This window comes from Canis lupus, chromosome 5, assembly GCF_011100685.1.
Source record: "Canis lupus familiaris isolate Mischka breed German Shepherd chromosome 5, alternate assembly UU_Cfam_GSD_1.0, whole genome shotgun sequence".
Lineage (NCBI taxonomy): Eukaryota > Metazoa > Chordata > Mammalia > Carnivora > Canidae > Canis > Canis lupus.
Window position 1 is genome coordinate 70,827,550 of NC_049226.1, and position 24,454 is coordinate 70,852,003.

The window sequence follows — 24,454 nt, forward strand, 5'->3', positions numbered from 1 at the left end:
AACCCAGCAGCTGCAACTGTGCCAGCACACTATACATGCGTGGCATCGCACCAAGACCTTTACCTCTGTTTGTTTAGTCTTCACAGGGAAGTAAATGAGATGGGCCTTATTCAACAGATGGGGAAACTGAGGCCCAGAGAGGTTAACTGTGCGAGCTAACACAGCTGTGGTGGATGAGAGATCAAATCCAGGCTTGGCAGTTGCCACCTCTGACAGACGGCAGCTGAGGCCTCAGGTGGAACCAGGCACGGAAGGGTCCTGCCCCTACCCTGGCCCAGGGCAGGTTGCTCGAGAACAGAGATGTTAGCATGAACAACAGTGACAGCTGCGATGTGCCGAGCACTCACTGCGTGTTGGGGCCTGCTGAGACCACGGGATCAGCCTGTGTTCCAGACGGGGAGCAGTTAAGTAACGAGCAAAGTGGCTACAGAGAGAGGTCCCAGGAAGCGAAGCAACAGCTCCTGGAGGCCGCTGTGGAGTCAGCAGGGCCCCCACCCTGCCCCCCAACACATTTGTACCAACTGCCCCCCAGGAGGAGCAGGAGGTCAGGAGCAGGAACATGCAGGGCATGGGATGGATGGGCCTTTACTAGACACTAGAGCAGCCACACGTGCCCCGGGTAATACTCACAGACACCCTGCAAGGTGCCAGTTACGACAACCCATTTTGCAGAAGAAAAACAAGGCCCATAGATGCTTCATATTTGTACAAGTCACCAACTGGTACCTTGGATTTGACCTCAAATGCCTCTGTTGGAAAGCAAATCCAGAGGTAGCCAGTGCTGACTGTCCTAAGCCAACCAGGCACCTCTGAGGTCCCAGCACTTTAACCCACATACTAGGAGTGAGGCCACTGGAGCGGCCCTGTCCCCACCCCCGCTGCACACTGCCCGGGTGCCCAGGTGCACACACACCATGCTTGAAGCAGCCCCAGGAGGGGCCACATCTTATCTCTGCACCTGCCAGGTTGGGCACCAGGCCAGGCAGATGGCTGGTGCCCAGAAGAGGCCTGTTGAGCTGCGGACCCAGCACACACTAGGGAGCTGCAACCAGGGTCTTGGGTTCACCTGCACGTGGAAGAGGATGTTGATAAGTGGAACAGCATGTGTCCTCAGTAGCTGCAAGCTCTAGCATGCAGTCTGACCTGGATCCTGTCTTGGTTGGGGTAGGAAGCTGGATTCTGGGAGGAGGATGTATTTGAAGCACTCATCCAATGGCCTGTGTTGAGGGGGAAGCTACAGTCAGATCCCTACTGTATCTGGCACTGCCCACAGGAGGGCCCTGACACTGCCTGGATTGGCCTGGGCTGAGGAAAGGACCCAGACCTGAATCGTGGGCCTATGGCCCTGGGGCTCCTTTGCATTTAGAATCCAGTGTTTCTTAAGCTTCTTACCACTATCTGGTGGTGCTCCTCTGCCTCCTGCCCCGAGGAGATTTCTGGACATTTGTCTCTGACTGTTCTCCCAATATGCTGTGTATCTGTTTATGTGCTGTATGTCTGTCTGTCTACATTATAGGCACCTTGAGCATCCCGAAAGCCTGCGATGAGCCTTAGGTGTCAACCACCAAACACTCAGTCTTCACATTAATGGGGCCAGGCTGGCTCCAGAACTCCCCAGACCTCCCAACAAGGTCAGGACAGCTGCTGAAGGTCACAGAGCTAATAGGAGGGGAAGCTGGACTCTGAGCACGGGGCCTGATCTCTAGCCTCACATGGCACTTCTTGGATGGTTTAGAAGCCAGATGGCTGAGAACCTCCTTTCTCCTGCTGTGGTGGGTGTGGGTAACACCAGGGACAAGCAGGGCAGGTGAGGGGGTGGACACAGGAAATGGGGACAGGGTGGTTCCCAGGGCTTGGGACAGCTGCTTTGCCCTGGCAGACATACAATGGACATGCAGCAGAACTGGAAGCCGACTTGACAGCTGCTGCCCTCTAAGCTGCCCCGTGGACAAGACGCTTCCTCCCAGCACACGCTTTCCTCCTGCTTCCCAGGACTTTTCTGCACGATGTGGGGAGAATGCTGCCCTATCCACATGATAGAAGCTGATGCACCAGCCAGAGGGCAGGTGCACCATGTGAGCCTTGAGAAGCCAGGAGTCCCCAGCACACTGGCCTGGAACAGGCAGGCCTTGCCCTGACAGCTGCATGTACAGCAGCACCCAACCTGAATGCCAGCCCCCGTTGGGCCACAAGCCAGACAACACAGTGTGGTGGCTCCCTGCGCTGGGGGCATCTGGTTCTGGCAATGCTCCCAGGACTTGGTTCAGTTCCACCAGCATAGCCACCCTCCTCTCCAGGTCTGTGTGTTTGGAAGCTGTTTCAGCCAGTCCTCGTCTGACAGGGTGTCCGAACTCCTAAACAATTCCTGTCCCTGCAGCAAACCACTGGTGTTCACTGGGAAGCTGTGGCATCTGGCTGGGGCAGGTCTTTACCGAGCAGCACTGTCCCGGGTGATGCGTGACACTTTCTGTGTCCACCACCCAGTGCCTGCCTCTACGTTCTGGTTATGCTGCCCAGTTTTTAGGACAACCCAAAATCTGTCTGCATTTTCCCTGGAGGCCCCTGAGGGATGAAGCATCTTTTGGCTCACTTCCAGCCCAATAAGACCTCTTGCAAAATGCATTTGTTTGCAAAAGATCAAGTAGTCAGATTTGAGCTGGTCAGAAGCCCATGCCCTTGCCTGTGGCCTCCCGTGTATCAGCAGCTTCCCACACTCCATCCCACTAGGCAGGGCAATGTCGTCGCTACTCAGGTTCAGGGGAACTAGGAAGGAGGTCAGTTGGGTCTCCTGGCACTTAGCACAGAGCTTAGCCCAGTGGACATGTACGGCTAGCGTCTGATAGAGGAATGCTGGAATAAATGTGTGAACTGCACACAGCTTGCAGGTTCAGAGGAGGACTCCAAACTCCTAGAGACCCAAACCTGCTCGGTCTTGCTTCTGAGTCCACATTCTTTCCATCGTACCACCCAGCCTGGGCCTCACAGGCCTGTGCTGGGAAGAGTTTTCCTTTTTAAGGGTCTCCAGGGAACTTCTTGGGGCTTATGTTACTTTTAGAAGGTGTCAGAGTCTAATGATGCACAGGTCTTCTTGTGGGCACGAAACTAATCAGGGGCTATGTGCTGGGCTGGGCTGCCCACGCTCTGGGGAGCGGCAGGGCCTGCCCTGGTAGATGGGCCAGGCCCAGGCTTTAAGTGTGGCTTCTTTGGTCCCCACAACGCTGTTAAGATCCCCTCCCCCAATTCCATATTAAATTCTCTGTTTTTTCCTTTTTACACACATCTCTCAGCAGGGAGTATTCCTGTTGGTAACAGCCACACACTTTCACCAAGAACCAGCACCGGGCCAGCAGTGGAAAGGCCCTCTGTCATGACACCCATTGTACAGACAAGAAAACCGAATCTCAGGAGCCAAGAAGGCTGCCCCAGTTACACAGCCGGTGAAGTGAGATGGCCACAAGTCCTCAATTCTCAGACAGCACACGTGTCGTGCAATCTGAATGTGCACTGAATGCCATATTCGGGCTTTTTTCCTCTCAAAGTGCTGCTGTTAAATCAAGGATGCATCTCACTCCCAACAGTATCTCAAAATAGAGGAAACACCGTTATAACCAGAAACTGTAGTAACTCCCACTTGCCCAGTATCTGTGCCTGCGAGCCGTCTACACTGTGCTGGCGCCCAGGGAATGTCCATCTCATGCTCGTGCCCAGAGGCAGCTGTGGCTCAGAGAGGACCAGTAACTCACCCCGGGCCACAAGCCACTCCTGGCACCCATGGCCCCGGATGCAGCATCTGGCTCTGAATCTGTGCTTTTTCCTCCATCCACTGGAGCTGCTGAGGTTTGTGAGTCCGATGTGTCTGAGGGCCTCATGTTGGCCAGCGACACAAGCAAGCAGCAGGGTTAGGGAAGGGGGCGGCTAGGAGAATTTATCAGGTCCCAATTGTGTTCTCAGCCTCCCCTCCACCAAGTGAAAAAGGCTTCCAACACGTTGTGGAGACCTGCGGGCAGGGGTGAGGTGCTACTCGGGGCAGCAGTCAGGAATCCACCTGGCTCCTGCTGGCCAGCCCTAGACCGGGCACCTGACCTGCCACCCCTCCCCCCACCACACCCTGGCAGCTGGGCCATGCAGGCAATGGGAGCAGACCAGAAGAACAGAATCGCATTCGTGAGCGTGTTTACGAAGAAGGAAAAAAAATATGTGTCAACTGCATGATGAAGCACAAACCCTCAGTGTGTAATGAGAAATGTGAGTTGGGGCGCAAGCCGGCAGAAGGCCTGGGAGTTGCAGGTGTTTATGGAGAACAGCTGGAGGAAGGAAGGGGGCTGGGGCAAGGCACAGGCCATGGCTGCCCTGTCCCCTGGAGGGCCGATCGCCGCTCCTGGGAGAAAGTGGGGGCTGCCCCTTGCTTTAAAGAAAATGACTGTGTTCTCAAAAACGCCATCTGAGTGTGTGTGCCTAGCGGTGTGTGTGCATGCACCTGTGTATCCGTTTGTGCAAGTATATGTATATGTATATACCACAGGCCTTCGTTTTCCAGCTCCCAGTCCAGGTCAGCAGCTCACCAGGCAACTGACAGGTGCCTCCACTCTGTAGCCCACCAGTGCACTCTTGGCAACACCACGTTCACCAGAGAGGCTGAGCACAGGCTGCATAGCCAAGCAACAACACAGGGACTCGGTGAAAGTCCGGCAATACCGACCAGCCCCGGGAGCCAGGCATACCCCTGGATCGAGGGGCCCTCGTGCTGGGTCACTAGACAGGCACCATGCATGGGTTAGATGTGACCACAGAGTCATGCCCATCATCCCTCTGAAAAGCCCCTACCCAGCACTGACTGCACCTGGAAATGCCAGGGTCTAGACTCAGTCCTGAGAGTAGGGCAGAGCTCCATTTGAAGCCTAGGACTTGTGGGAGTGACATGGGGAGGCATCTGCTGGGATCTCTAGACCAAGGAGGCCCCTTTGCCTGGGTCTCCACGAAACAGGTGCGTGTGAGCTCGAGACGGGTCTGGGTGGTACAAGTGTGAATGGCAGAACTGGAAAGCCCCCTGAGGGTCAAATATTAAGAGCCCTTTATTCTAGAGGCATAAACCGAGACCTGAGGATGGGTAGGGATGGGCCCGGAGCAGCTAGCTCAGAAGCAGCACCAACCGGAACAGACCTGAGCCTCGTCTCCTTCTCTGAGCTCTTCCCATCAGCCAGGCCTGCACACAGGCTGATCTGCACGCCATCCTCTATCCCTGCCCACTGGGCACGGCTGGGAGTCAGGGCCCTGGGACTTGACATGAAAGACACACCAAGCACCCAAAGCATGCATAGATCACACAACACAGAAACATGGTCCCATGCTGGCTCGCAGGCGTATCTGCAGGCATGCACACAGAGAAACACACACATACTCCAACTTATGTGCACAAATGCTTGACCCACACTGTGCACTCAAGCTGCTCATGCCCAGAAGCAGCACAAGCACCCAGACCCCCTCATACTTGTGCACTTACACATACAAGCACTCAAAACACACATCTAGAACCCTGCCAGAAAAATCCACATAAACCCCACATCCAACTCACACACACATACACACACTCAAGCAACCACATACATGTTATATGCCCACAAACTCAAAGCCACTTAAACATACACGCACTCACAAACTCAGAATGAGCCCCTCTGCCCACTGAAGCAAAATGTAAAGACATTCACACACTCGCAGACACACTTGGGTACCCCTGTGCTCATGGACATTCTGGCAGCGGTTGCAGACACTTATACACTCATTCTCAAACTCATGGACACACCTATATACGTTATGCTTATGCACACATCTGTACATGTGCCCGGATGCTCCAGCACACATGGACACTTGTAGCCCTCTGTATACCCCCCACACATACGCACACTCTCGTGCACAAGCATATGTTCATAGACCTATACACCCTAAATGTGTGCCTTCATGCCCTCCAGTATGCATCCTGTGCACCAGTTGCATTTATGCACACCTGAAGTGTGCACATTTATACCTGTGCCCACACACTCAGCAGGCTCTGCCCTGCCTGCCTTGAACTGGCAAACAGCTGCATGCAGCCTCACAGCCAAGTCCCCCTCTCCTGCCCTACCGGTGACAGGCATGCAGAGGGGACACTCACAGCAGCTTGAGGATTTCCACGTAGCAGCCGAGTGTGCGGTCGGCCTGGGGACCCAGCTCGATGCTCATGGTGCTACAGGCAGGGCTGACCATGAGGCAGTCGATGAGGTTGGGCTCGCTGTCGTTGCCCGCGCTGGCCGTCAGCGCCGGCTTGGCAGTGCTGGTATGCTCCACCTCCACGTGGATCTCGCTGGAGGCCACGACTACCGACTTGAGTCGCGCCTCGGACAGTGTGGCTTCCTGAGACACCAGGTCTGGGCTAGGGTGCAGAAGGCGCAGAGGTAAGGTGGGCTTCCGGTCGCAGGGCTGCTGGCAGCCGTTCCGGATCTCCTTCAGGCTGGGGGAATTGTCGCGGCTGGAGGGAGAGACGGAGAGGGTGTGTGAGCACGGGCCACCCGCCACGAGCTACAGCCCAGTGAACACAACGGGCTCTACCGAGCAGATCGCCTCCCTGAAGCCCCGTGGTGGTGCCGGGGGTGAGGAGGTCCTATCAGCGAGGACACTGTGGCTCAGTCTGGGAGAGCACTCTGCTCCTAGTGTGAAGATAGGGAGAGGTGGAGGTAGCATCCACATCTGAGTGTCTCACTAAAGCTCACGCTGAAGTCCATTCCACACACAGCTGAGGAATGGACGAGTGAATGTCAACTTCTACATGATACCTGTAAGGCCCTGGTGGTCACCTCCACCACAAGGCCTTCCCTGGCCAGCTAAGGAGATCTCCTGAGTGCCTTTGCTTCTAGTTGCATCCTGGAACCTGGCTGCCCCTCTTTCCCCCTGGGCAGGGCCCAGACCTCACCTCTACATCCCTGGCCAGGTGAGAAAGCTCAGCATCCATCTCTACCTGGAAGCTCACTTCAAAGGGACCCTAACTCCCAGAATTCTAGCCTCCTGCAGCCTGCAGGTCCCTCCTGTCCACAGAATCACCCTGGCTCTTTGCAGAACCTCCAGGGATGGTATCTCCAACCGCCTGGAGGAATGGTGTTTGTTAACAGGCGTTCACTGAGGAAAGGGCTCTGTGGCATCACTGATGTCACATCTGTGTGGGAAATGCTGGGCCAAGCACAATGAAATTAGGCCTCTATACAGCAGGACTTGTCAGAACCTTGAGGCTTGTTAAAGCACCCCTCCCGCCCCCCGGCCATTCAGTGGGAGGCTCATTAAAATGAAGGCAATTCCAGCAATGGGCTTTCTTTGTTGGTGCTCCTGGGCAGCACAACACTAAATGCTATCACAGACCACACAGATATTCTCAGACCTCTCTGAACAGCCAGTATTACCATCTCCACGTTACAGGTGAGGAAAGACACTCTCAGAGGTCATATGACCTATCCTTGATCACATGGATTCTAAGCTGAGGTGGCTGGGATTTGAAACTAGGTCTCTGACTATGAAGCCTTGATTCCTCACCACCATGGTGGCTTCCAAGATACTGTATGATCCTGTGCAGATCCTCCTCCTCCTCCATGAAATCTTCCCTGATTTCTTCCATTTGCCACCTTTACACTTCTACCCCTGAACTAGAGCTTTCCACCCCTGGCTGGATACCGGTATCCCTGGTACTGAACATCCTGAAGCCCAGTGAAATCAGAATCTCTGGGCTGGGGTCCAGATACCAGTAACTTTCTGGGCTCTCATGTGTGGTCAAGGTTGAGTCCACAGTTCCAAGAGACTCTGAACATGACAGCATGATCATAAATAGCTGCTTGTCTAGGCTCTCCCTAAATGTGCCACACACAAGTGCCCTGTGCTCACAAAGAGATGTACGCATTCCTCGTACACAAGGACTGGCTGAGCACACATCTCGGATGCAATGTACCTGGAGGGCCTGAATTTCTCCAGCACGTGCTACACACCAGGCCTCAGCTGAGCCCACCAAGGATGTTTGATAAATACACTATAAACTCTGCTGGGGAAGAGCAAAACCCATCAACTAAAGTCCGAGAATTCAACGGCTGGTGGAAAATTGCGTGTGGTCCGGGGTGTGTGTGGGGGCAGTGTAACCATCTCCGCAGGCTCAGAGCTAATTTGCTACCCAAATACTCAACACTCCATTTCCCTTTGTTTGCCTCTGCCGGGATTTAGGAGTGGATTTTCAAGGCTGTTTGGCTCAGATCGGGTGATTTTCCAGCGAGCTATGCTAACCTGGGTCAAGTTGTCTGTTCTTTTGTGAGTACATTGTGTACCCACCGAGAGCACTGAGGACAGGCTCAGAGGACACAGGACTTTATCTTCCAGGGACTGACCACCAGAGTGGGATGAACCTGAGCCTGGGAAAGGTCTCGCAGTACTGCAGCCCTTCGGTGACTTCCTGGAGGAACTAAAAGGAAACTACTCTGGGCTCCAAGGGCGCTGGGTTGCTCTGAGCTAGAAGCTGGGACAGGCCTATGCAGGATGCAGCAGGACCCGCCTCGCGCTCCCGAGGCCTCCCCCTGGGCACCTGGTTGGAATCCACACAAGGTCACACTTTACCTTCTGGTCCATCCTCCGAGTAGCAGCAGCCAGTGGGGGAGTTTGGAAACTGACATCTCAACAAATCCTGTCTCTACTTAAAACCTATCAGCGACCCCAATGCTCTCAGAACGAACACTCCACAACTGAAACACAGGGCCAGCGCTGCCACTCAAAGCGTGGTCCCCAAGCAGCAGGCGCAGCAGCAGTGGTATTACAGGGAGGCTGCTAGACAAGCAGAGTCTCAGGCTTCCCCAGCAGACCTGCTGAATCTTGAATCTGCATTTTAATGTCACCCCCAGGAGCTGCTCAGCACAGGAAGCTGGAGGCCTGGCCTGGCTGCTGTCCTCTCCAACTTCATCTTTGCTTCTCTTTCTCTCTCTGCTCTCTCTGTGACACTGTTCCCCTCCCTGCCTCCCCTACAGTGGCCTTTATCCAGGAGCAGATCACTTGTGGACTTTGCACAGAAATCGAATTCCTGGGCCTATCCAGGAAATCCTGTGTCCCATCTGCATTTTAAAGAAGGAGCCTGAGGATTCTGAGGCAGGTACATAAGGACCACAGATGGAAAAGGTGACTAATGCCAACCCCATCTGCACTGCTGGGCCTTGGCACGTGCTGTTTTCTCTGCCCGGATCACTTGTTCTGCCTCTCGCCTTGCCGACAGGCAGGAACTCTCAACTTAGAGAGGTTTTACCTCCCTGAAGGATCCCTTCCTCACCTCCCCCCAGAGCAGGAGTTCTCAACTCTGGCCACATACTCAGTTTGCCTGGGAAGCTTAAAATTAAAAAACAGCAAACAAACTGTTTGTTGTTTTTAACAACAAAAACAAAACAAAACTGGGGCTATCTCGTTTAAATTAGATTTATGGAGGATGGGGCCCAGGCACTCCTTTTTTTCTTTTTTTAGAATATGACCAGTGTTACGCTGATGTAAATAACTCACCAGGAAAAAAGAGCCTGACTGTAGTATTTGCCAGTGTCCTCGGTGAGAATACTACCATGACTGGACCCAAACTCTCAAGGTGCCATCACTGACCATGGAATTGGGAAGTGCTATGCTTCCGAATGCCTGTAAGGTTCTAGTACACCCTGGCTGGAATTTAAACTCATGGTCACATACTTCCATCTCAGGTGCAGAGCTTCGTGAACTTTTACACATCCCCTTGTGTAAAACGTAGCCACCAGGTCAGGATTCCTCCACCCTGGCACTATGGACATGGAGGGCCAGGTCAGTTTCTGCGGGGGGCTCCCATGCACACGGCAGCATGTTTAGCAGCAGTCCTGACTTCCGCCCGCTGGATGCCAGCAGCACCCCTCCTCCTGCCCAAGTTGTGGCAACCCAAAAGGCTTCCGGATACTGTCAGGTGCCCCTTGGAGGTCAAAATTGCTCCCAGTTGAGAACCCCTCACCTAGATCGAGGTGGAAAACATTTCTAGAAACCCAGAGGCTTCTCTCATGCCCTTCTACCTACCTCCCCATCCCAAAGGTGGCCATTCTCTGCCCTCTACCACCACATATTCCTTTTCTTATTCTGAAATTCCAGGAAGAAGAAACACACTGTATGTATCTTTTGGGTCTGGCTTCTGTTGCCCAATTCTGCATTTGGGAGATTTATTCACGGTTTGCTGATTGTTCTGGTTTATCCATTCTTGCTGTGCTATAGCATCCCTTTGTGTGAACGGACACCAACTACCCATCCATTCTACTGTTGCAGGACATTGGAGTTGAGGCAGATTTTCGTTAGGGGCTGTTACAAATAACGCTGTTAGAACATTCCTGCACGTGTCTTCTGATGAATACAGCAAAAGCTATGAGCAGCTGGGTCACAGGGTATGTGCGTGCTTAGCATATGTTCTGATTTTGTCAACCCTTCCCAGCTGACAGGCTGCCAGGGTTGAGACTCTCAGACACAGACCACGTTAATGATGCGTCTGGCTTCCACCCTCACAGCCCTGACCAACACATACTATAAAACTGCTTGCTTGCTCCCTCCCTCCTCCTCCATCTCCTGCTATGCTGTCCGTTCTGGGTGGGCAAGGGCTCCATCTAGCTGGTTCACCTTTGTGCCTTCCGCGCCTGGCACAAGAGCTGTCACCACATTAGGGCTGAGAGGATGAGATGGACAAGAGTCGGTTGCTGCCGCCCCGGTCCTCTATACGTGCAGTAGTGTGTGCAGTTCCTAATTCTGGTCCTTTCCACCCCTGCCCCTCTCCTGGGATGGGTGTCGGGAGAGGGATTTCCTGTGTTCTGTTTCCTGCTCCTGAGTTAGGGAAGCCTGCTGCAGGGCACCTGGCAGGGCTTTGAGGACTTAGTGGGAGCATTCTGGGAGGTGCTGTATCGTGCTACTGCTCCTGCCCCCTCCCATTCTCAGGCCAGGTGTCCACCAAGTGGGCCCTGGGAGGCCGAGATGTGTCACAGGCCTCTGGAAGAAAAGGAGTCTAAGAGTGTGTGACTCTCCAATGGTTTTCCTGCTTCCCAAGGTGGCCTGCGTTAGTAGTGCATGCAGGCTGGCTGCAGAGCTTCAGTGTAGGAGGCCAAAGACAATGACTGTATACAAGGGATGCTGGGATGGTTGTACCAGCCATGTGCCACCCTCTGACATTCTTCTTTCTTTCTTTTCTTTCCTTTTCTTTTTTTTTTCATTTATTTTGCTTTTAATATAACATGCTGTAGGACATAGAACAGGCACTTGTGAATGAACTGCATGACATCTTCATGTTCTGGCCCCAGGGGTACTATCACCTCTTTGTGAACAGGGAAATGAGTCAAGATTGGACAGGCCCACTTCAAGTATCAGGACCTAGGGCTAAGGACGTTAAAAACAGTAATCCATCCTTTTCAAGTCCTAAGAAAATATGCCCTGAATAAGTTTTTGTGGCCCCTTCCCCAAGACTTCAAAGTACAGTGTTTGTTTCAGAGGTCTCATTTGTAGATTTTCCGTGTCTCAGAATGCTCTACTGCCTTCTCTCTAAGGACTGAAATATACTCCTGCTATGCTCCCAGCTCCAGCTATACACATTTTAGTCTCTGGGAGTTGTGCAATGTACCACTTGAACAACTGGATAGAAGAGCTACAGCAGATGCCACCTGGTCCCACACATCATATCCTAATGGCCCCAGAGGTCACTGTATAAAGTTCTACAGAAACTAGTGGCATCTGCGTCACTCTGCATCCCAGGAGTGAACCTCAGTCAGAACAGAATAGAAGCTGGCAGGTAACTACCTCAGGGGAATGACTCAGACGTGTTGTACACAGTCTCCGGGGAGGTCCCAGTGGGGAATGCACAGGTGTCTGCAGTGGTCATCAGACTTTACTGGCTGTCCTCCTTTCTTGGGTCCCCTCCCAGAGCTTCCTAGGGTTACTTCTCTAATAAGCTGCTTGCACCCAAGCCCCGGAAGACCCAAGGCCATGGCCCTGCCATGCCCTTTTCTGGTCGCTCTCTACCATCTGGTTCCATTTTATTGTTTTCTCAGCCTTTCTCCGACTCAATCCTGCGTATTGTAGGTTATCTCCCCCAGTAGCCCCTAAAACCCTGCCTGACACATGGGCACTCAAGAGATACATGCACACCACGGGCAAAATAAAATCCTGTGCTGACAAAGACAAGGTGGAAAGGGAGCAACCTACTGCCAGCCCTTGTGCACAGACACCCACACATTCACACGCATGGACATCACTCACAACCCCCCCCACACCTGCACCTGTGTGCACACGTTCTCGCTCTCACACAAGGCCCAATGTGGCACACACTGTGTGCCAGGTGATGAGAAATCTTCAGAATAAAACACTTGTTCCTGAAGCCAAGTCAACACAACAGCCTCACAGTTGCCAGTGTTGATTCACAGTGTTTGCTTTTCCAGTAACATCCCTAGGTTCTGGGCTGGGAATCAAGGGGCACTCAGGATTGGCAAACACACTTGAGGCAGTCCCAGCGAACGCCACTCTCTGACCTGGTACAAGCCTCCCTCGCCAGTGACTTGGCCCTTCACTGTCCCCATCCCGAGGTGGTGGCAGCCCCCACGCAGGCTCTCCTGGTGGCAGCAGCAACTGACCTGTTGATGAACTCTTCGTAGCAGGAATAGATGGCAGCCAGGCACACGGCCACCAGGTTGGGCAGGACCCGGGGGTGGGGGCAGTGCCCCGTGGGGCCGTGCATGCTGGAAGAGAGCAGAGGACAGGGTGAGCAGGCCAGCTACAACAGTGGTGCCTGTGTGGGGAGGTGGGGCAGGCTGCAGCACCTGTCAGGGTAGGGGGCGCACCAAGCTCTTTGCTGGGGATCCAGCAGTACCAGGATCTGGGTCCTGGCTCTGCCACGGGCAGTTAGTGGAGAGCCAAGCTCCAGGCTGCAGGTTTTCGATCCACGTGCCTGGTTCAAGTCCATTCTCAGTTTGCTCAGCTATAAAAGGGGAACATGGCCCCTCCTCAGTGGGTTATAACTAGGACCCCAGTTCATGGAAACACTCAGCATACGGTAGTCACATGTGCTGGGACAGTCATATTTACACCTAGGGGTTTTGGAATAATAATTCGTAGTACCACATTTCAGTCTCAAAAGTGGCCTTATTTGAAAGAAAAGATTATTATGGTCACTCTGGCCCAGCATGGAGCCTGGGACACATTTGCTAAGTCTGCCCTTAAAGCCAGGTGTTCTTTATTATGGCTCTCTCTGTGCCTCAGTTTTCTGATCTGTAGAATGAGGCCAATACTGCTATTCCCGGGCTATGTGGAGGTTGAGAATAATATCAAACACTCCTGGAAAATCACTGTGGCCACTGGGGATAAGAGAAGCCTAGCCTGAAAAAATTTTACAAACCGTAACTGGGTACTTTAAAAGGACCTGAAGTCACCTACACTCCAGTGGAGGGATACTTCTTTGGGATTTAGAAATACTTTTTGAGTTCTAGGTGAGTATTTTTAGGAAACACGTAGCTTCAAAACCAATTTAAACAGGCTATTTTGATTTTCTTAAAAAATGAGAAGAGTCATGACAATGATCGCTGACATCTGCCTCGCGCTCACACAGTTCCTAGTATTTATGGGTACCAGTTCACTGAACGTGCACATTAACGGGATGAAGTGAGTACTGGGGTTCTCATTTTCCAGATAAGGAGATGGAGGCACAGAGAGAAAATTTAAAAATCCAAGAAAAAGCAACCCCTCTGCTAAAAAACACCGTAAGTGAGTAAGAACCAGAATATCTGGCTTCCTCTTGCCCAAGTTTGGAAGGGAGCTATTCAAGCTCTTAGTGATGACTCTCCAGGGCCAGTGAGGGATTGTCTCCTGACACACTTGCTACTTGTAAAGGAGAGGGCTGGGACCCACGGAAACAATATTATTTAGGACTGGTACGAATTCCTGAGTTCCTACTACGTGTCAGGTACTGTGCTGGGGGCTTCCTCAGGTATCGACTTATTTCATTATACAACCACCCCGGGGATAGTGGAGCAAACAGGACCGGAGAGGTACAGCAACCAGCTCAATGTCACACAGCTAGGAAGTGGCTCAGAGCACATGTGGTTGGGAGGACCCGGGTGATCCCCCTGGAAGATGAGATGCTCGGAACCTTTGAATACAAGCAGCTTCTCTCCAGGCATTAAAGGAGCAAGAGGAGAGCTGGCTGGCAGGCAAGGTGGGGAGGGGGTCCAGCTGGGATACCCACCTCTGAATGAACTTCTTCACCACTTCCATCCCCGCGTTGAGCTCATTTAAGGCGAGGATGTACTCCTGAGTAAACAGCCTCAGCCGTGGGCACTTCCCAAAGTCCTACAGAGAGAGCAGAAGGGAGGAGCTGGGACCTGCTGCAAAGGTCAGGATCTCAGAAGGGGCAGTGGGACCTGGCTCTGCTCACAACTGTTGGTGTGGAAGGCAACAGTGGTGTTGCCAGCCAGCTCTTCTTTCTAGAAAGCACACATTTTTTTTATTTCAAGAAACTGGCCTCGTCACACTCTTGCTCATACCCTTTGATGGCTGCCCTGGAGCTCAGAAAATGTCCTGATCCCGAAGAGTTTTCTGGCACTCGTAGCAAACTCACTGGCATGGCACCAATGCCCCCAGGGGTCCACCTGCCACATAGCCATGTTCAGAAACCAGGCCCGCTGGGGCTTCTCTTCTGCAACGTGGTGAGGGGGCCTGCAGATGGTAAGCTGGGGCTCCCACAGTACCTGGGGAAGCTGCAGACTCTCCTTTTGTAGCCCCCTCAGAGTTTCTGGGCCCCCTGCTCTCTGTGAGCTCTTATCTGAGGCCACTCAGCACGTCAGTCAGGAGATGCCCAACCTGGGAGGAAGGCTGTGGGACTTCCTGGGGGTATGGAGGAGATAAAGGTAGCCCTGGACAAACGTACATCTGGGCGTCCCCAAACATCATCAATGAAAAGATGCCTGTTCCTTCTCCTGAGCAAGAGGGCAAGAGGGAGGTCCAAGAACCAGACATGGTCCCAGGTGAAGATGGTTTCCAGTTATGGGCTCTTCAGATGGCTCCCTTTTTTTTTTTTTTTTTAAAGATTTTATTTATTTATTTATGAAAGACACAGGGAGAGAGAGGCAGAGATATAGGCAGAGGGAGAAGCAGGGTCCAGGCAGGGAGCCTGATGTGGGACTCGATCTTGAGACTGCAGGGTCATGCCCTGAACCAGGGGCAGGCGCTCAACCTGGGCGCTGAGCCACCTAGGCATCCCTGATGGCTTCCTCTTGCTCTAGGCTGACCCCAGCCCCCACTGGGTTCCAGAAAATACCTAAGGAACATTTGATGACCTTGTCCTTTTGGTTGTAGAAAAAGCTACCCTCACATGGAATCAAAAAGGAGGATCAGAGACAGATGGACAAACTTGAAAAAGGCTGGCTGGACAGGTGATGGTGTGTGTGTGAGAGAGATGTGGGGTGTGAAAGGGTGTGTGTGAGATATGGGGTGTGGGAGGAGGTGTGTGTGAGAGACATGGCATGTGGGAGGAGGTGTGTATGAGAGACAGTGGTGTGTGGGAGGACATGCGTGCATGTGAGAGACATGGGGTGTGGGAGGGTATGTGTGAGAGACATGGAGTGTGGGAAGAGGTGTGTCTGTGTGAGAGACACGGGTGTGGGAGGAGGTGTGTGAGAGATGTGGGGTGTGAGAGGAGGTGTGTGTGAGAGAGATCGGGAGTGGGAGGACATGTGTGTGTGAGAGAGATGTGGGGTGTGGGAGGGTATGTGTGAGAGACATGGAGTGTGGGAAGAGGTGTGTCTGTGTGAGAGACATGTTTGTGTACGTGTGTGTGATGCTCATGGCCTGGAAGGGAGGTGTGTGTTCTGGACAGTGAGTGGCTGGGGAGGGAGGTATGCCTATGGGTCTGTGGGAAAAAGGATGCAAGAGGAGGGAGGGGAGGGTAAATCTGCTCAACGTTAGGGAAAGGCCCCAGGCCTCAGGGCTGAGGATGTCTCCATCCACCAGCTCAACTGAGGCCCTACATCTCACCTCAGCTGATGCCTAATTTGGGGGCACTGAACAAGGACAGAGACACCCGCCTACTCCAATGAGCAGCACTGGTGGACATTGTTTTCTTAGCTTCCCCAGCGCATGACTGGGGCAGGTGACAGAGTTCAACTGAGAGTGAAGAGACACATGGTGGCTGTTGGCTCAGGGACTTGTCAGGAGAGGAGCCTGTATCCACCTCCATATTCACGGGGAGGGGCCTGGAGGTGCCAGGACCTCAGGGAAGGCAGTTCTGCTTGTGGACATCTAAACCCGGGGCTGGGGTTTGAACAGTCAGGAGGCACAGGTCAGTGTGGTGAGGATGGTGACCAGCACAACATCAGAGGGGAGGGTCACATCTCCAAACTCATCTGCCCTCCTGCCCCCACAAAGTGGAACCCAATAAAAAGCAACTGGATCAGCATTCCAATTTAAAATAAAACAGTGGAGACTTTCTTCATGGATCTAAGTGACTGTGTGCAGGGCCTCATGGAAGCTCTGGGTAGAACACATCTCTCTCATGCCCTCCTGTCAGCTCAGAGGAGCAAGTTTCCAGAGCGGCTGGGTGCTTCTTCCCGTGGAGTCAAGAGGCTGAATGGGGGACCCCAAGACAACGAGGGGGCTCATCTGCTTCCATTCTCCCTAACAGGGAATCCTGCCCTTACAGACAGAGGGCAGCATAAGCCAATGGGAAAGCCCAGGAGGAATATATGTACATGTGTGCGCACACATACACACCCACACAAACACACATACTCACACGTATGTACACAGAGCACGAGGCTAGATGAAGCCTCTTGCATAAGAGAAGACTAAAACTTGATTGATGGTGCTTCCAAAGGAGGAAGACATGTCAAATCCCCTAGTGCCCTGGAAAAGGGTGACAGGAAAGCCATGTGGTCCTCTTGGGGCCTCATCATCTGTGTCATGGAGTGAGGGATGTAACCATGGATTTCTAGGCCCTCTTCCACTTTCAAGGGTTTAGGAGTCCATGAAAACTGTTTCAATTCAACCCTGCTAAAGATAACCATCTTTATCTTTGCTATTAGATTTCCAGATAGTCAAGGTCACTTTCTTGGAAATGAATATTATAGATGGGTCTGATGGCCTTTTGACATGTGGGTGAGAAACATTTTACTTCTTTGGAAAAGCTAAAAATGCTCCTCATGGAAAGAAAGTAGGGAGTCAGATCATCCAGTGCTCTACAAGGAACCACAGCCACATCTTCTTGCGTCCCTTGCTACAACAACATTCCAGTGAGTGGCATGTGGGCACAGGGACCACGGTCATTCTTGAGAATACAGTTGAACAAACTGTTTAGAATCTCCAGGAGAACATTCTAGAGGACTGCTTCCCTTTGGTATCTAATTTTTATTTCAGTCCTGTTGAGTCACACTCTCTAAGGCTCTTCTCTAAGATTCAATGTACTCATCTATGAAGTGGGACACATGATATATTTGCAAAAGAAGCACTCTTGAGGAAAAGGGAAGCTCTGAAATCCCAGAATGCCTTTGTGGTGTATGATTTCCTCCATTCTTCCAAATGTTTAAGTGACTCCTTAATGAGGAACAGTGCCCATGGGGTGAAGAGAAGTTACTGCTCGTGTGATGCTGACAGTCATGTGGCTTGTGGCAGGGTAGGCACACCCATTAGCCAGTCACTAGACTCCTTACGCCAGCTGAGAGCTCCAGCTCAAAACAGTGCATCTGGCCTGTGGCCGGTAATAAGCTGTAGGGGGCATCAGATGAGCTTCACCAAAGATCTGCCATGCTTCCCATGCCTAGCAGAAGCCACCATCACTGCTTCACATACATCTGTTCTTCTGCAGAAGAGACTAATCCCCCTCTATCCTATCTACAGTTCTCTTCTACTAGAGTTCATAGCATGTAATTAGTAGACACCAAGAGCAAAATGGGACGGTGAAACTTTATCACATCCCTAGACGCAGAGGATCATTTGGGGAGTTCTTCAAAAGTGAAGTGAGGATTCATGCCTGAAGGTCCCTGATCTCTGCCAGGCCACAACAGATGCTATAAATTCTGGATTTGCCCTAAAGCTGTTCTGAATTTTATCCAGAAAATTATTATGTGGTCAACACTCTAGGCCCATAAAACTAACCAAATATAAGGGAGATGTTGTACGGTTAAGCTGTGGGAGGCTGCCTGAATTTTGACTTTTTTCCCTTGGAAGTCAACCCCCCTCCCCCGCTTCCCAAGAGAAGCCTTATTAACCAGCCTACCGATGACCATGGAATATGCAAAACTGTGTAAGTGCTAGAGGAGGCATGGGCCCAGACAAATATACCCTGGGGGGTGAGGCTCTGCCATTAACAAGTCCTGATAGAAAAGTCCTTTGCGGAAAAAAGTGGAAAAAAAACTCTGAGATTTCTCCTCTAGACTCTGAAAGGGTACAGCCTTCACCTCACACCATGCTCATAGTGATTTTAAAGTTAATAATCAGAAATCTTTTCCTCGCAGCAGCCTGAAGCCAGAGAGTGTCCCTGAAACCACAAAAGCCCAAATTAGGGCACAAATTCACACTCCACATCACCACCACGGGGAGTTTCTTTGTTAGTCCTGGAGAAAGAACTGGATGGAGTATTCCTCTCCCCTGTGCTCAGAAAACTAGAAATGTGTTTATCTCAAATCAAGGAGGATCTCAGAAATAAGCAGCAATTCAATTACAGTGTGTGACTGCTCAGGGCAGAGGATGGTAAATAGAATCCATATGGTACTAGCACCATTCAATTACTAGGGGCTGCCTGGAATGCTGTGTTGAGACAGATCTGAAGCTATCTCTGGGCTCTACAGGAAGAGTGCTGCAATCGATTGCCGATGTCTGCCATGAGTGTGGGATGGGGAAAAGGAGCACACGTGTCACACACTTCCATCTGGATTGGGGTTAGGGGACTGGTGTGGAGACACTGTTGTTTTCACATGCTGAATCTTGACAGGGCAGGGGGGCAGTAGCCATAAACACCCCACACCAGATTCAGTACCCCAACTTGTGCCACAGTCACACGGCACCCAGGTGACTTGGGTCCAGGCTGGTAGCTGGCTTGGTAGGGCACGTTGGAATACTGGTCCTGCTTTCGACTGTTGCTCCTCAGCACTCCTCAGGAGCACTCATGGCTGCTTATGGGTTCCCTGAGTGACCTATGGAGCCTTTCTGGGTCCTAGGCACCTCATCCGTGAAAGGAGGGCTTTCATAAGGGTCAAATATGGGCTTTCATAAGGGTCAAATAATGTAATATGCTGGAGTGTCACACTGTGTCTGGCTCTAAGCAGGTGCTCAATAAATATCTGTGAGCAGATGTTAGTTATTCTCCCTCCTAGCTGTGGCCTGTGGGGCCAGTGAGTGGACTCTGCCAAGCCTCAGTATCCCCACATGTAGCATGGAGAAAGCATGATATTTGCTGCTGTCCCTGGACTGAGAGTCTATACGGTCCAGTCTATACTGTATTCAGATTGCCTCTGTTTCCCCTGATGTCTTGTTTTGGTTCCAGGATCCCACTCAGGACACTCCGCTATATGCAGTCATCATATCGCCTTAAGTACCTGAGGGCTGTGACAGTTTCTTAGACTTTTCTTGTTCTCGATGGCCTGGACAGTTTTGAGCAGTGCTGGCCAGGTATTCTGTAGAATGTCCCTCAATGGGGACTGGTCAAATGTTTTTCTCAGGATTAGATGGGACCTGTGGGTTTGAGAGAAGCAGCCCCCAGAGGTCTAGTGCTCTTCTCCTTACACTGTATCAGGGTCCCTGCCCTCATATGACTCGTCACCGCTGCTGATGACTGTGACCGGCCAGCCACGGTTGTGACTGTCAGGTTTCTCCATGCTACAGTCACTCTTCTCGCCCTTTCCAGCTTTTGCCTCTAGAAGGACATGCTATGGACAGCCCCTACTGAAGACGTTAGGGCAGAGTGTCTGTAGACATTACTTGTGACTCGACACATGGGAAACTTCTTTTCTCCCCAGCCATGCTATTTTTGTTATTTTTACTGTGAAAAGATTCTTTCTGTTGTCTAAGAGAAAAAAATATAGCCAAGGAGGACAGGCTGCACAAACACTCCAACTTAAATTGAATCCCAACCCCAGCGCCTGGCTGTCAGGCCAGGGTAAGTGAAAGACTGGCTTCACAGTCTGGGTGTCAGGGCAACTCACCATGTTATGCTTGAGGATTCTCTGGACCACGGGGGTGAACACTTCGATGACCACCATGGATCGGGGCCGCTCTCTGCAGTGCTGGGGAGACAGGAGGATACAGTTAGTGGCGAGCCTGGCAGGGTCCACCCAGAGCTGATCGGGCCTCTGGAAGTCCTGACTTGGTCTGTGGCTCTTAAGGTCTGAGACTGTTTCAGGTGGTACAGGTAGCTGTCCATTCCAACACCGTATTTACTACAGTGACCCCTTTTGCAGCACCAAGATTCAGAGTGCACGGTTGAACAGAGGAGTCTTGAAAACTGGGTGCGAGATTACCAGGAGTTTAGTGCCTAGACACCAGAATCCTGGAAGTTCTGTGGCTTTTCCGCTACTGGCTTTGATGAGCTGGCAGCAGTCTGCGAGCCGTCAAATGCACCTTTACTGTACTCTGTACTTTATCGGGGTGGTGTTCTGTTTTTCAGATTGAAACTGAAGGCCTTTGGGTGGAACAGACAAGGCCCGGCCACGCCAACACATAGCCTGCCCTGCCCTAAAGATGCTGAATTTCTAACCTCTGGATGAGAACACAGGACTTGGAATATTAGAAATCAGGGCTTTCCTGGGAAATCCAAGAGCAATACACTTTTCTCAGATCTTAGAATCCTGGTTTTGAAAAATCTGGCAGGCGAGGCTGCCCAGGCGTGCCCAGGGTGGACTGAGTGGGGGCGGCTTTGTTCCCCTTGAGCTCTCCCGTCTGGGCAGGCCGTCTGGTGGATGAGATACCTGATGCTGGGATGCTGACCACCCCCAAGAGGATGAAGAGCCTGCAGGCTCACAGCAGCTCCCCAGTCCCAGGCTGGGACCCCTCCCTCCAAAGGGCAGGGCAGCCTCCTGTTTCAGGACCAACTAGAGTTCTAGCAAGAAATGCCAAAAACAATGGCTTCTTCTACATCACTACTTTTTAAACTGTGCTACCAGTAACCCCCAGGTGTGATTTACTTTGAACAAAGATCCATTGTTTTAGAACAACAGTTCGAAAACCATGAAATCTGGGAGACCATACAGCCTGAGAGGGGAACAAGGAGCAGATGTGGATTAAATTGGACAAAATACGGACAGAGGAGATGACCTGCTGTGATAGGGAAGGGAGCAGCTGGCCAGCCTCTCAGGAGCCCACATGCTGAGTTATCTGACCCCACCCTGCTCAGGGCATGACACCCCCCAAGTACTGGGGGCAAAGAAGGCCCGTTTATAGTTGTCTTTGGTTTTAGCAAGCCCCTAAGGAGGAGGGGGCCTCGATTCAGCACAGAAGCCCCAGGCCTGTGCAGACACGCTCTTGCACGCACGCAGACACGTGCAGGGACAACCTCAAAAGCTCACCTGCCTGGCCCAGAAGGCACACACAGGCACATGCCCATACACGCACATTGAGAATGCACCTGGGCACTTTGGGCCAGCAGGCTGGGCGCCCCCTCGGCTCTGTGGGTTGCTGGAAAAGGTGGGGAGACTCGCCAAAGGGGATAATGTATCCCTGTCTCTGTAATCTCTGCAGCTCCTGTCCCCTGACGTAGAGAGAGCATGCTCTCTGAGCGGGGTGCAGAGGCACCAAGGGCACCACATTCACCCCTCCTCCAGAAACCACCAGGTCTCCCAGGTAGCTGCTTTGCTGTGCCACGTGTTCGTCTTGCTGGTGGACATAGTCTACACCATGCACCCCTCCCCCCGCAAGGACAGCATGTGGCTGTGGAAGGAGCCGGGGAGGAAAGGAGCACCAGTGAAGTGAGTCAGCAAGTGCAAGAGCAGAGAGCACTGGGGTAGCACATCCAGGCTCTGCGTCTCTCCAAGGACATCAAATCATTACATTAAAAAAAAAAAATCACACAGCAAAGAACAAAACAGGATTGCATGTTGGCTCAGCCCCCGGACTGCTGAAGTGTGCTTTCAGAGTGAGGGATGACTGGTCCCCAACGTACCCTGGGCATGTTCCATGTAAATCCTACTGGGAGCCTGGCACTGGGTCCAAAGGAGTGGATGGCCTGCTCTGTGGCTCCTCCCTGCTGACCTGGCATCCCTGCCTGCTTTCCCTGTTCAGGAAAAGCCCCATAGCTGTGCCCCACTGTGGGCCAGCCGGTGCTCAGAGGAACCGTGGCTAATAATAAACTGGCTCTGACGTCAGAAACCCAGAAAATCTGCTACAAATTTTTCCCAAGACGGCTACAAAGATATTCCAAGGAAAAGCCGATGTTCCTCCCTGACCCACTGGTTTGGACTGTGGGCTTTGCTTATCACCTGCCTGGCACAGAGAGAGCTGTAGCTCTAAGAATGTGCTGCCTTGGCTGGCCTTCCGGCTCTGTCCAGGGCCCTGACCCAGGTTGGGGAAGCCTGGGTTTTTAGCAAATTGTGCCAGGCCACCCCAGCATGCACACAGGGAGGCAGGCTGCCTCCTGTGGACATAGCCCATTTCAGTAATGCCATACCTTGCAAAAGAATTCACAGAGATCTGGTGGTGGATGGTTGTTTTCCAGCAAAGGAGCAATTGCCTGAAAGACAACGAACAAATGTCAGCTGGAATCTCTAGGAAAGAATCCATACCATCTCCAGGTGGGGGGGGTGGGGGGGTGGGCTGTGCTCATGGCTCCCACTGAGAAGCTGATAAAAGCTCTGGGCTGCCCTCCAGGTATACCACACCTATAATGATGTTGGTAACTAGAGGGGCTCCATGACCCACTGCTGTCCATCCACATCTCCCTCAGATGAACAGTCCATGGGTACGGGGCAGGACAGTGCAACGGTTATAACCCTGGGCCCTGGGGTCAGAGTCCTGGGTTCAAGTTCTAGTTCTGAAGCTGACTGCAGTGTAACTGTAAGAACGTTATATCCTCTCTTGCTAACGCCTGAGTTTCTGCCTGGAAAGCGGGGCAGGGAGCGTCACTGCAGGAGCGGGAGGGAGGCCTGTCCAAGCCTTGCTGTGTCGCCACCTAGGGTCGGCTGGCCCTATCCCTCACAGGGGGTTGAGCAGTGACCTTGTGGTCAACCCGCCAGATGCTGGCAGCAACTCTCAGCCAGTTGTGACAACCAGAAAGCCTCCACACAGGTCATTTTATATTAAGGGAGGTTAGAATACGTAACATCCCTTGAGTTCGTTCCTTACCAAGCCTTCTCAGGCTAGCTGTACGAGTCTTACTGGTTCCCACTGTCATTCCTGTACAAGGCTCCCAGGGCCCAAATGACGCTTGATTCTTGATTTTTCTTCCCCTTTCATAATCTCTGTTGTGATGATGTTGCTAAACTTCTGATTCAAATAAAATATGTGAATGACTGTAAAGAAATGTGTCCAGACATTGCCTACTGTATCCAACTGAGAACTCCTGGTATAAACCCCAAGTAAGGCCAGCTCTCCATACATGTCAGGTACTGGATGGTCAACACCATGTGAAGTCCGCTCACTTTTCTGTTTGTCACACTGGGCACAAGATTAGCAAACAGGAGACCCAGAACCCAGCACCAAGACTGCCAGGCTGTGTGACCTTGAGTGAGCAACTCAATCTCTCTGGGCATTAGTCTTCTAGCCTATCAAGTGACTCACAGAGTTGTTGGGGGGATTTGGTGAGAGAAAACTCTAGAAGCTTTGGAGTCTCAGCCTCAGAATAAGCCTGCTGCCCAGAGCACCACCAACACACGGGGGCTGACTTGGGCTATACTGGACACAGGGCAAGGGGTAGTGATTTGGCCCGACTCCCAGGAGGGCTTGGTGAGGACACGCTCTCCCTTCGCTGACTCTCACGGCTCAGACCTGCCTGCTCGATCTCAGAGGGTCTCTGTGATCTGTTCCCCACAGCGATGCCTTTGGATATGGGCAGGGACCTCTCAGCAAGGCCTTCCACTGGGTCTGGGGCCATTGGGGAAAGGAAGCATCACTGGATGCCAAGAAGAGATGACCAGACATCATGCAAATGTACCTCTGGGAGGGAGGAAGTGACTGACACTGAGCACCAGCAGCCAGGCTGACCAATAGCCCAGGGTCTCATCCGTCTGGGGCAGCACCAGCCAGCACAGAGACCACTGGCCACGTGCAACTACTCACATTTTAACTGACAGGGAATAAACCATTTTAAATGAAATAAAATAAAAAATGTAGTTCCTCAGTCACACGAACTGCATCTCAGGTGCTAGGAGTCCCGTGTAGCCAGTGGCCACTGTGCCAGGGAGAGCAGAGAATACCTCTACCGGCACAGAACATTCTCTGGACAGTGTGGGCCGGGGTTGGTGGG

General features: G+C 52.2%; 1 protein-coding gene across 5 annotated transcripts in view; it reads right to left on the minus strand.

The window, feature by feature from the left end:
* CMIP (c-Maf inducing protein) overlaps positions 1-24,454 on the minus strand; it is a 231,320-nt gene that overhangs the window by 17,908 nt on the left and 188,958 nt on the right. For all 5 annotated transcript variants that reach the window (XM_038538199.1, XM_038538202.1, XM_038538200.1 and 2 more), the window contains 5 exons: positions 22,661-22,723; positions 20,205-20,285; positions 14,258-14,361; positions 12,651-12,755; positions 6,149-6,502 (listed from right to left, as the gene is read on the minus strand). In XM_038538199.1, the coding sequence (XP_038394127.1) occupies positions 6,149-6,502; positions 12,651-12,755; positions 14,258-14,361; positions 20,205-20,285; positions 22,661-22,723 (707 nt within the window). The remainder of the gene's footprint in view (positions 1-6,148; positions 6,503-12,650; positions 12,756-14,257; positions 14,362-20,204; positions 20,286-22,660; positions 22,724-24,454) is intronic.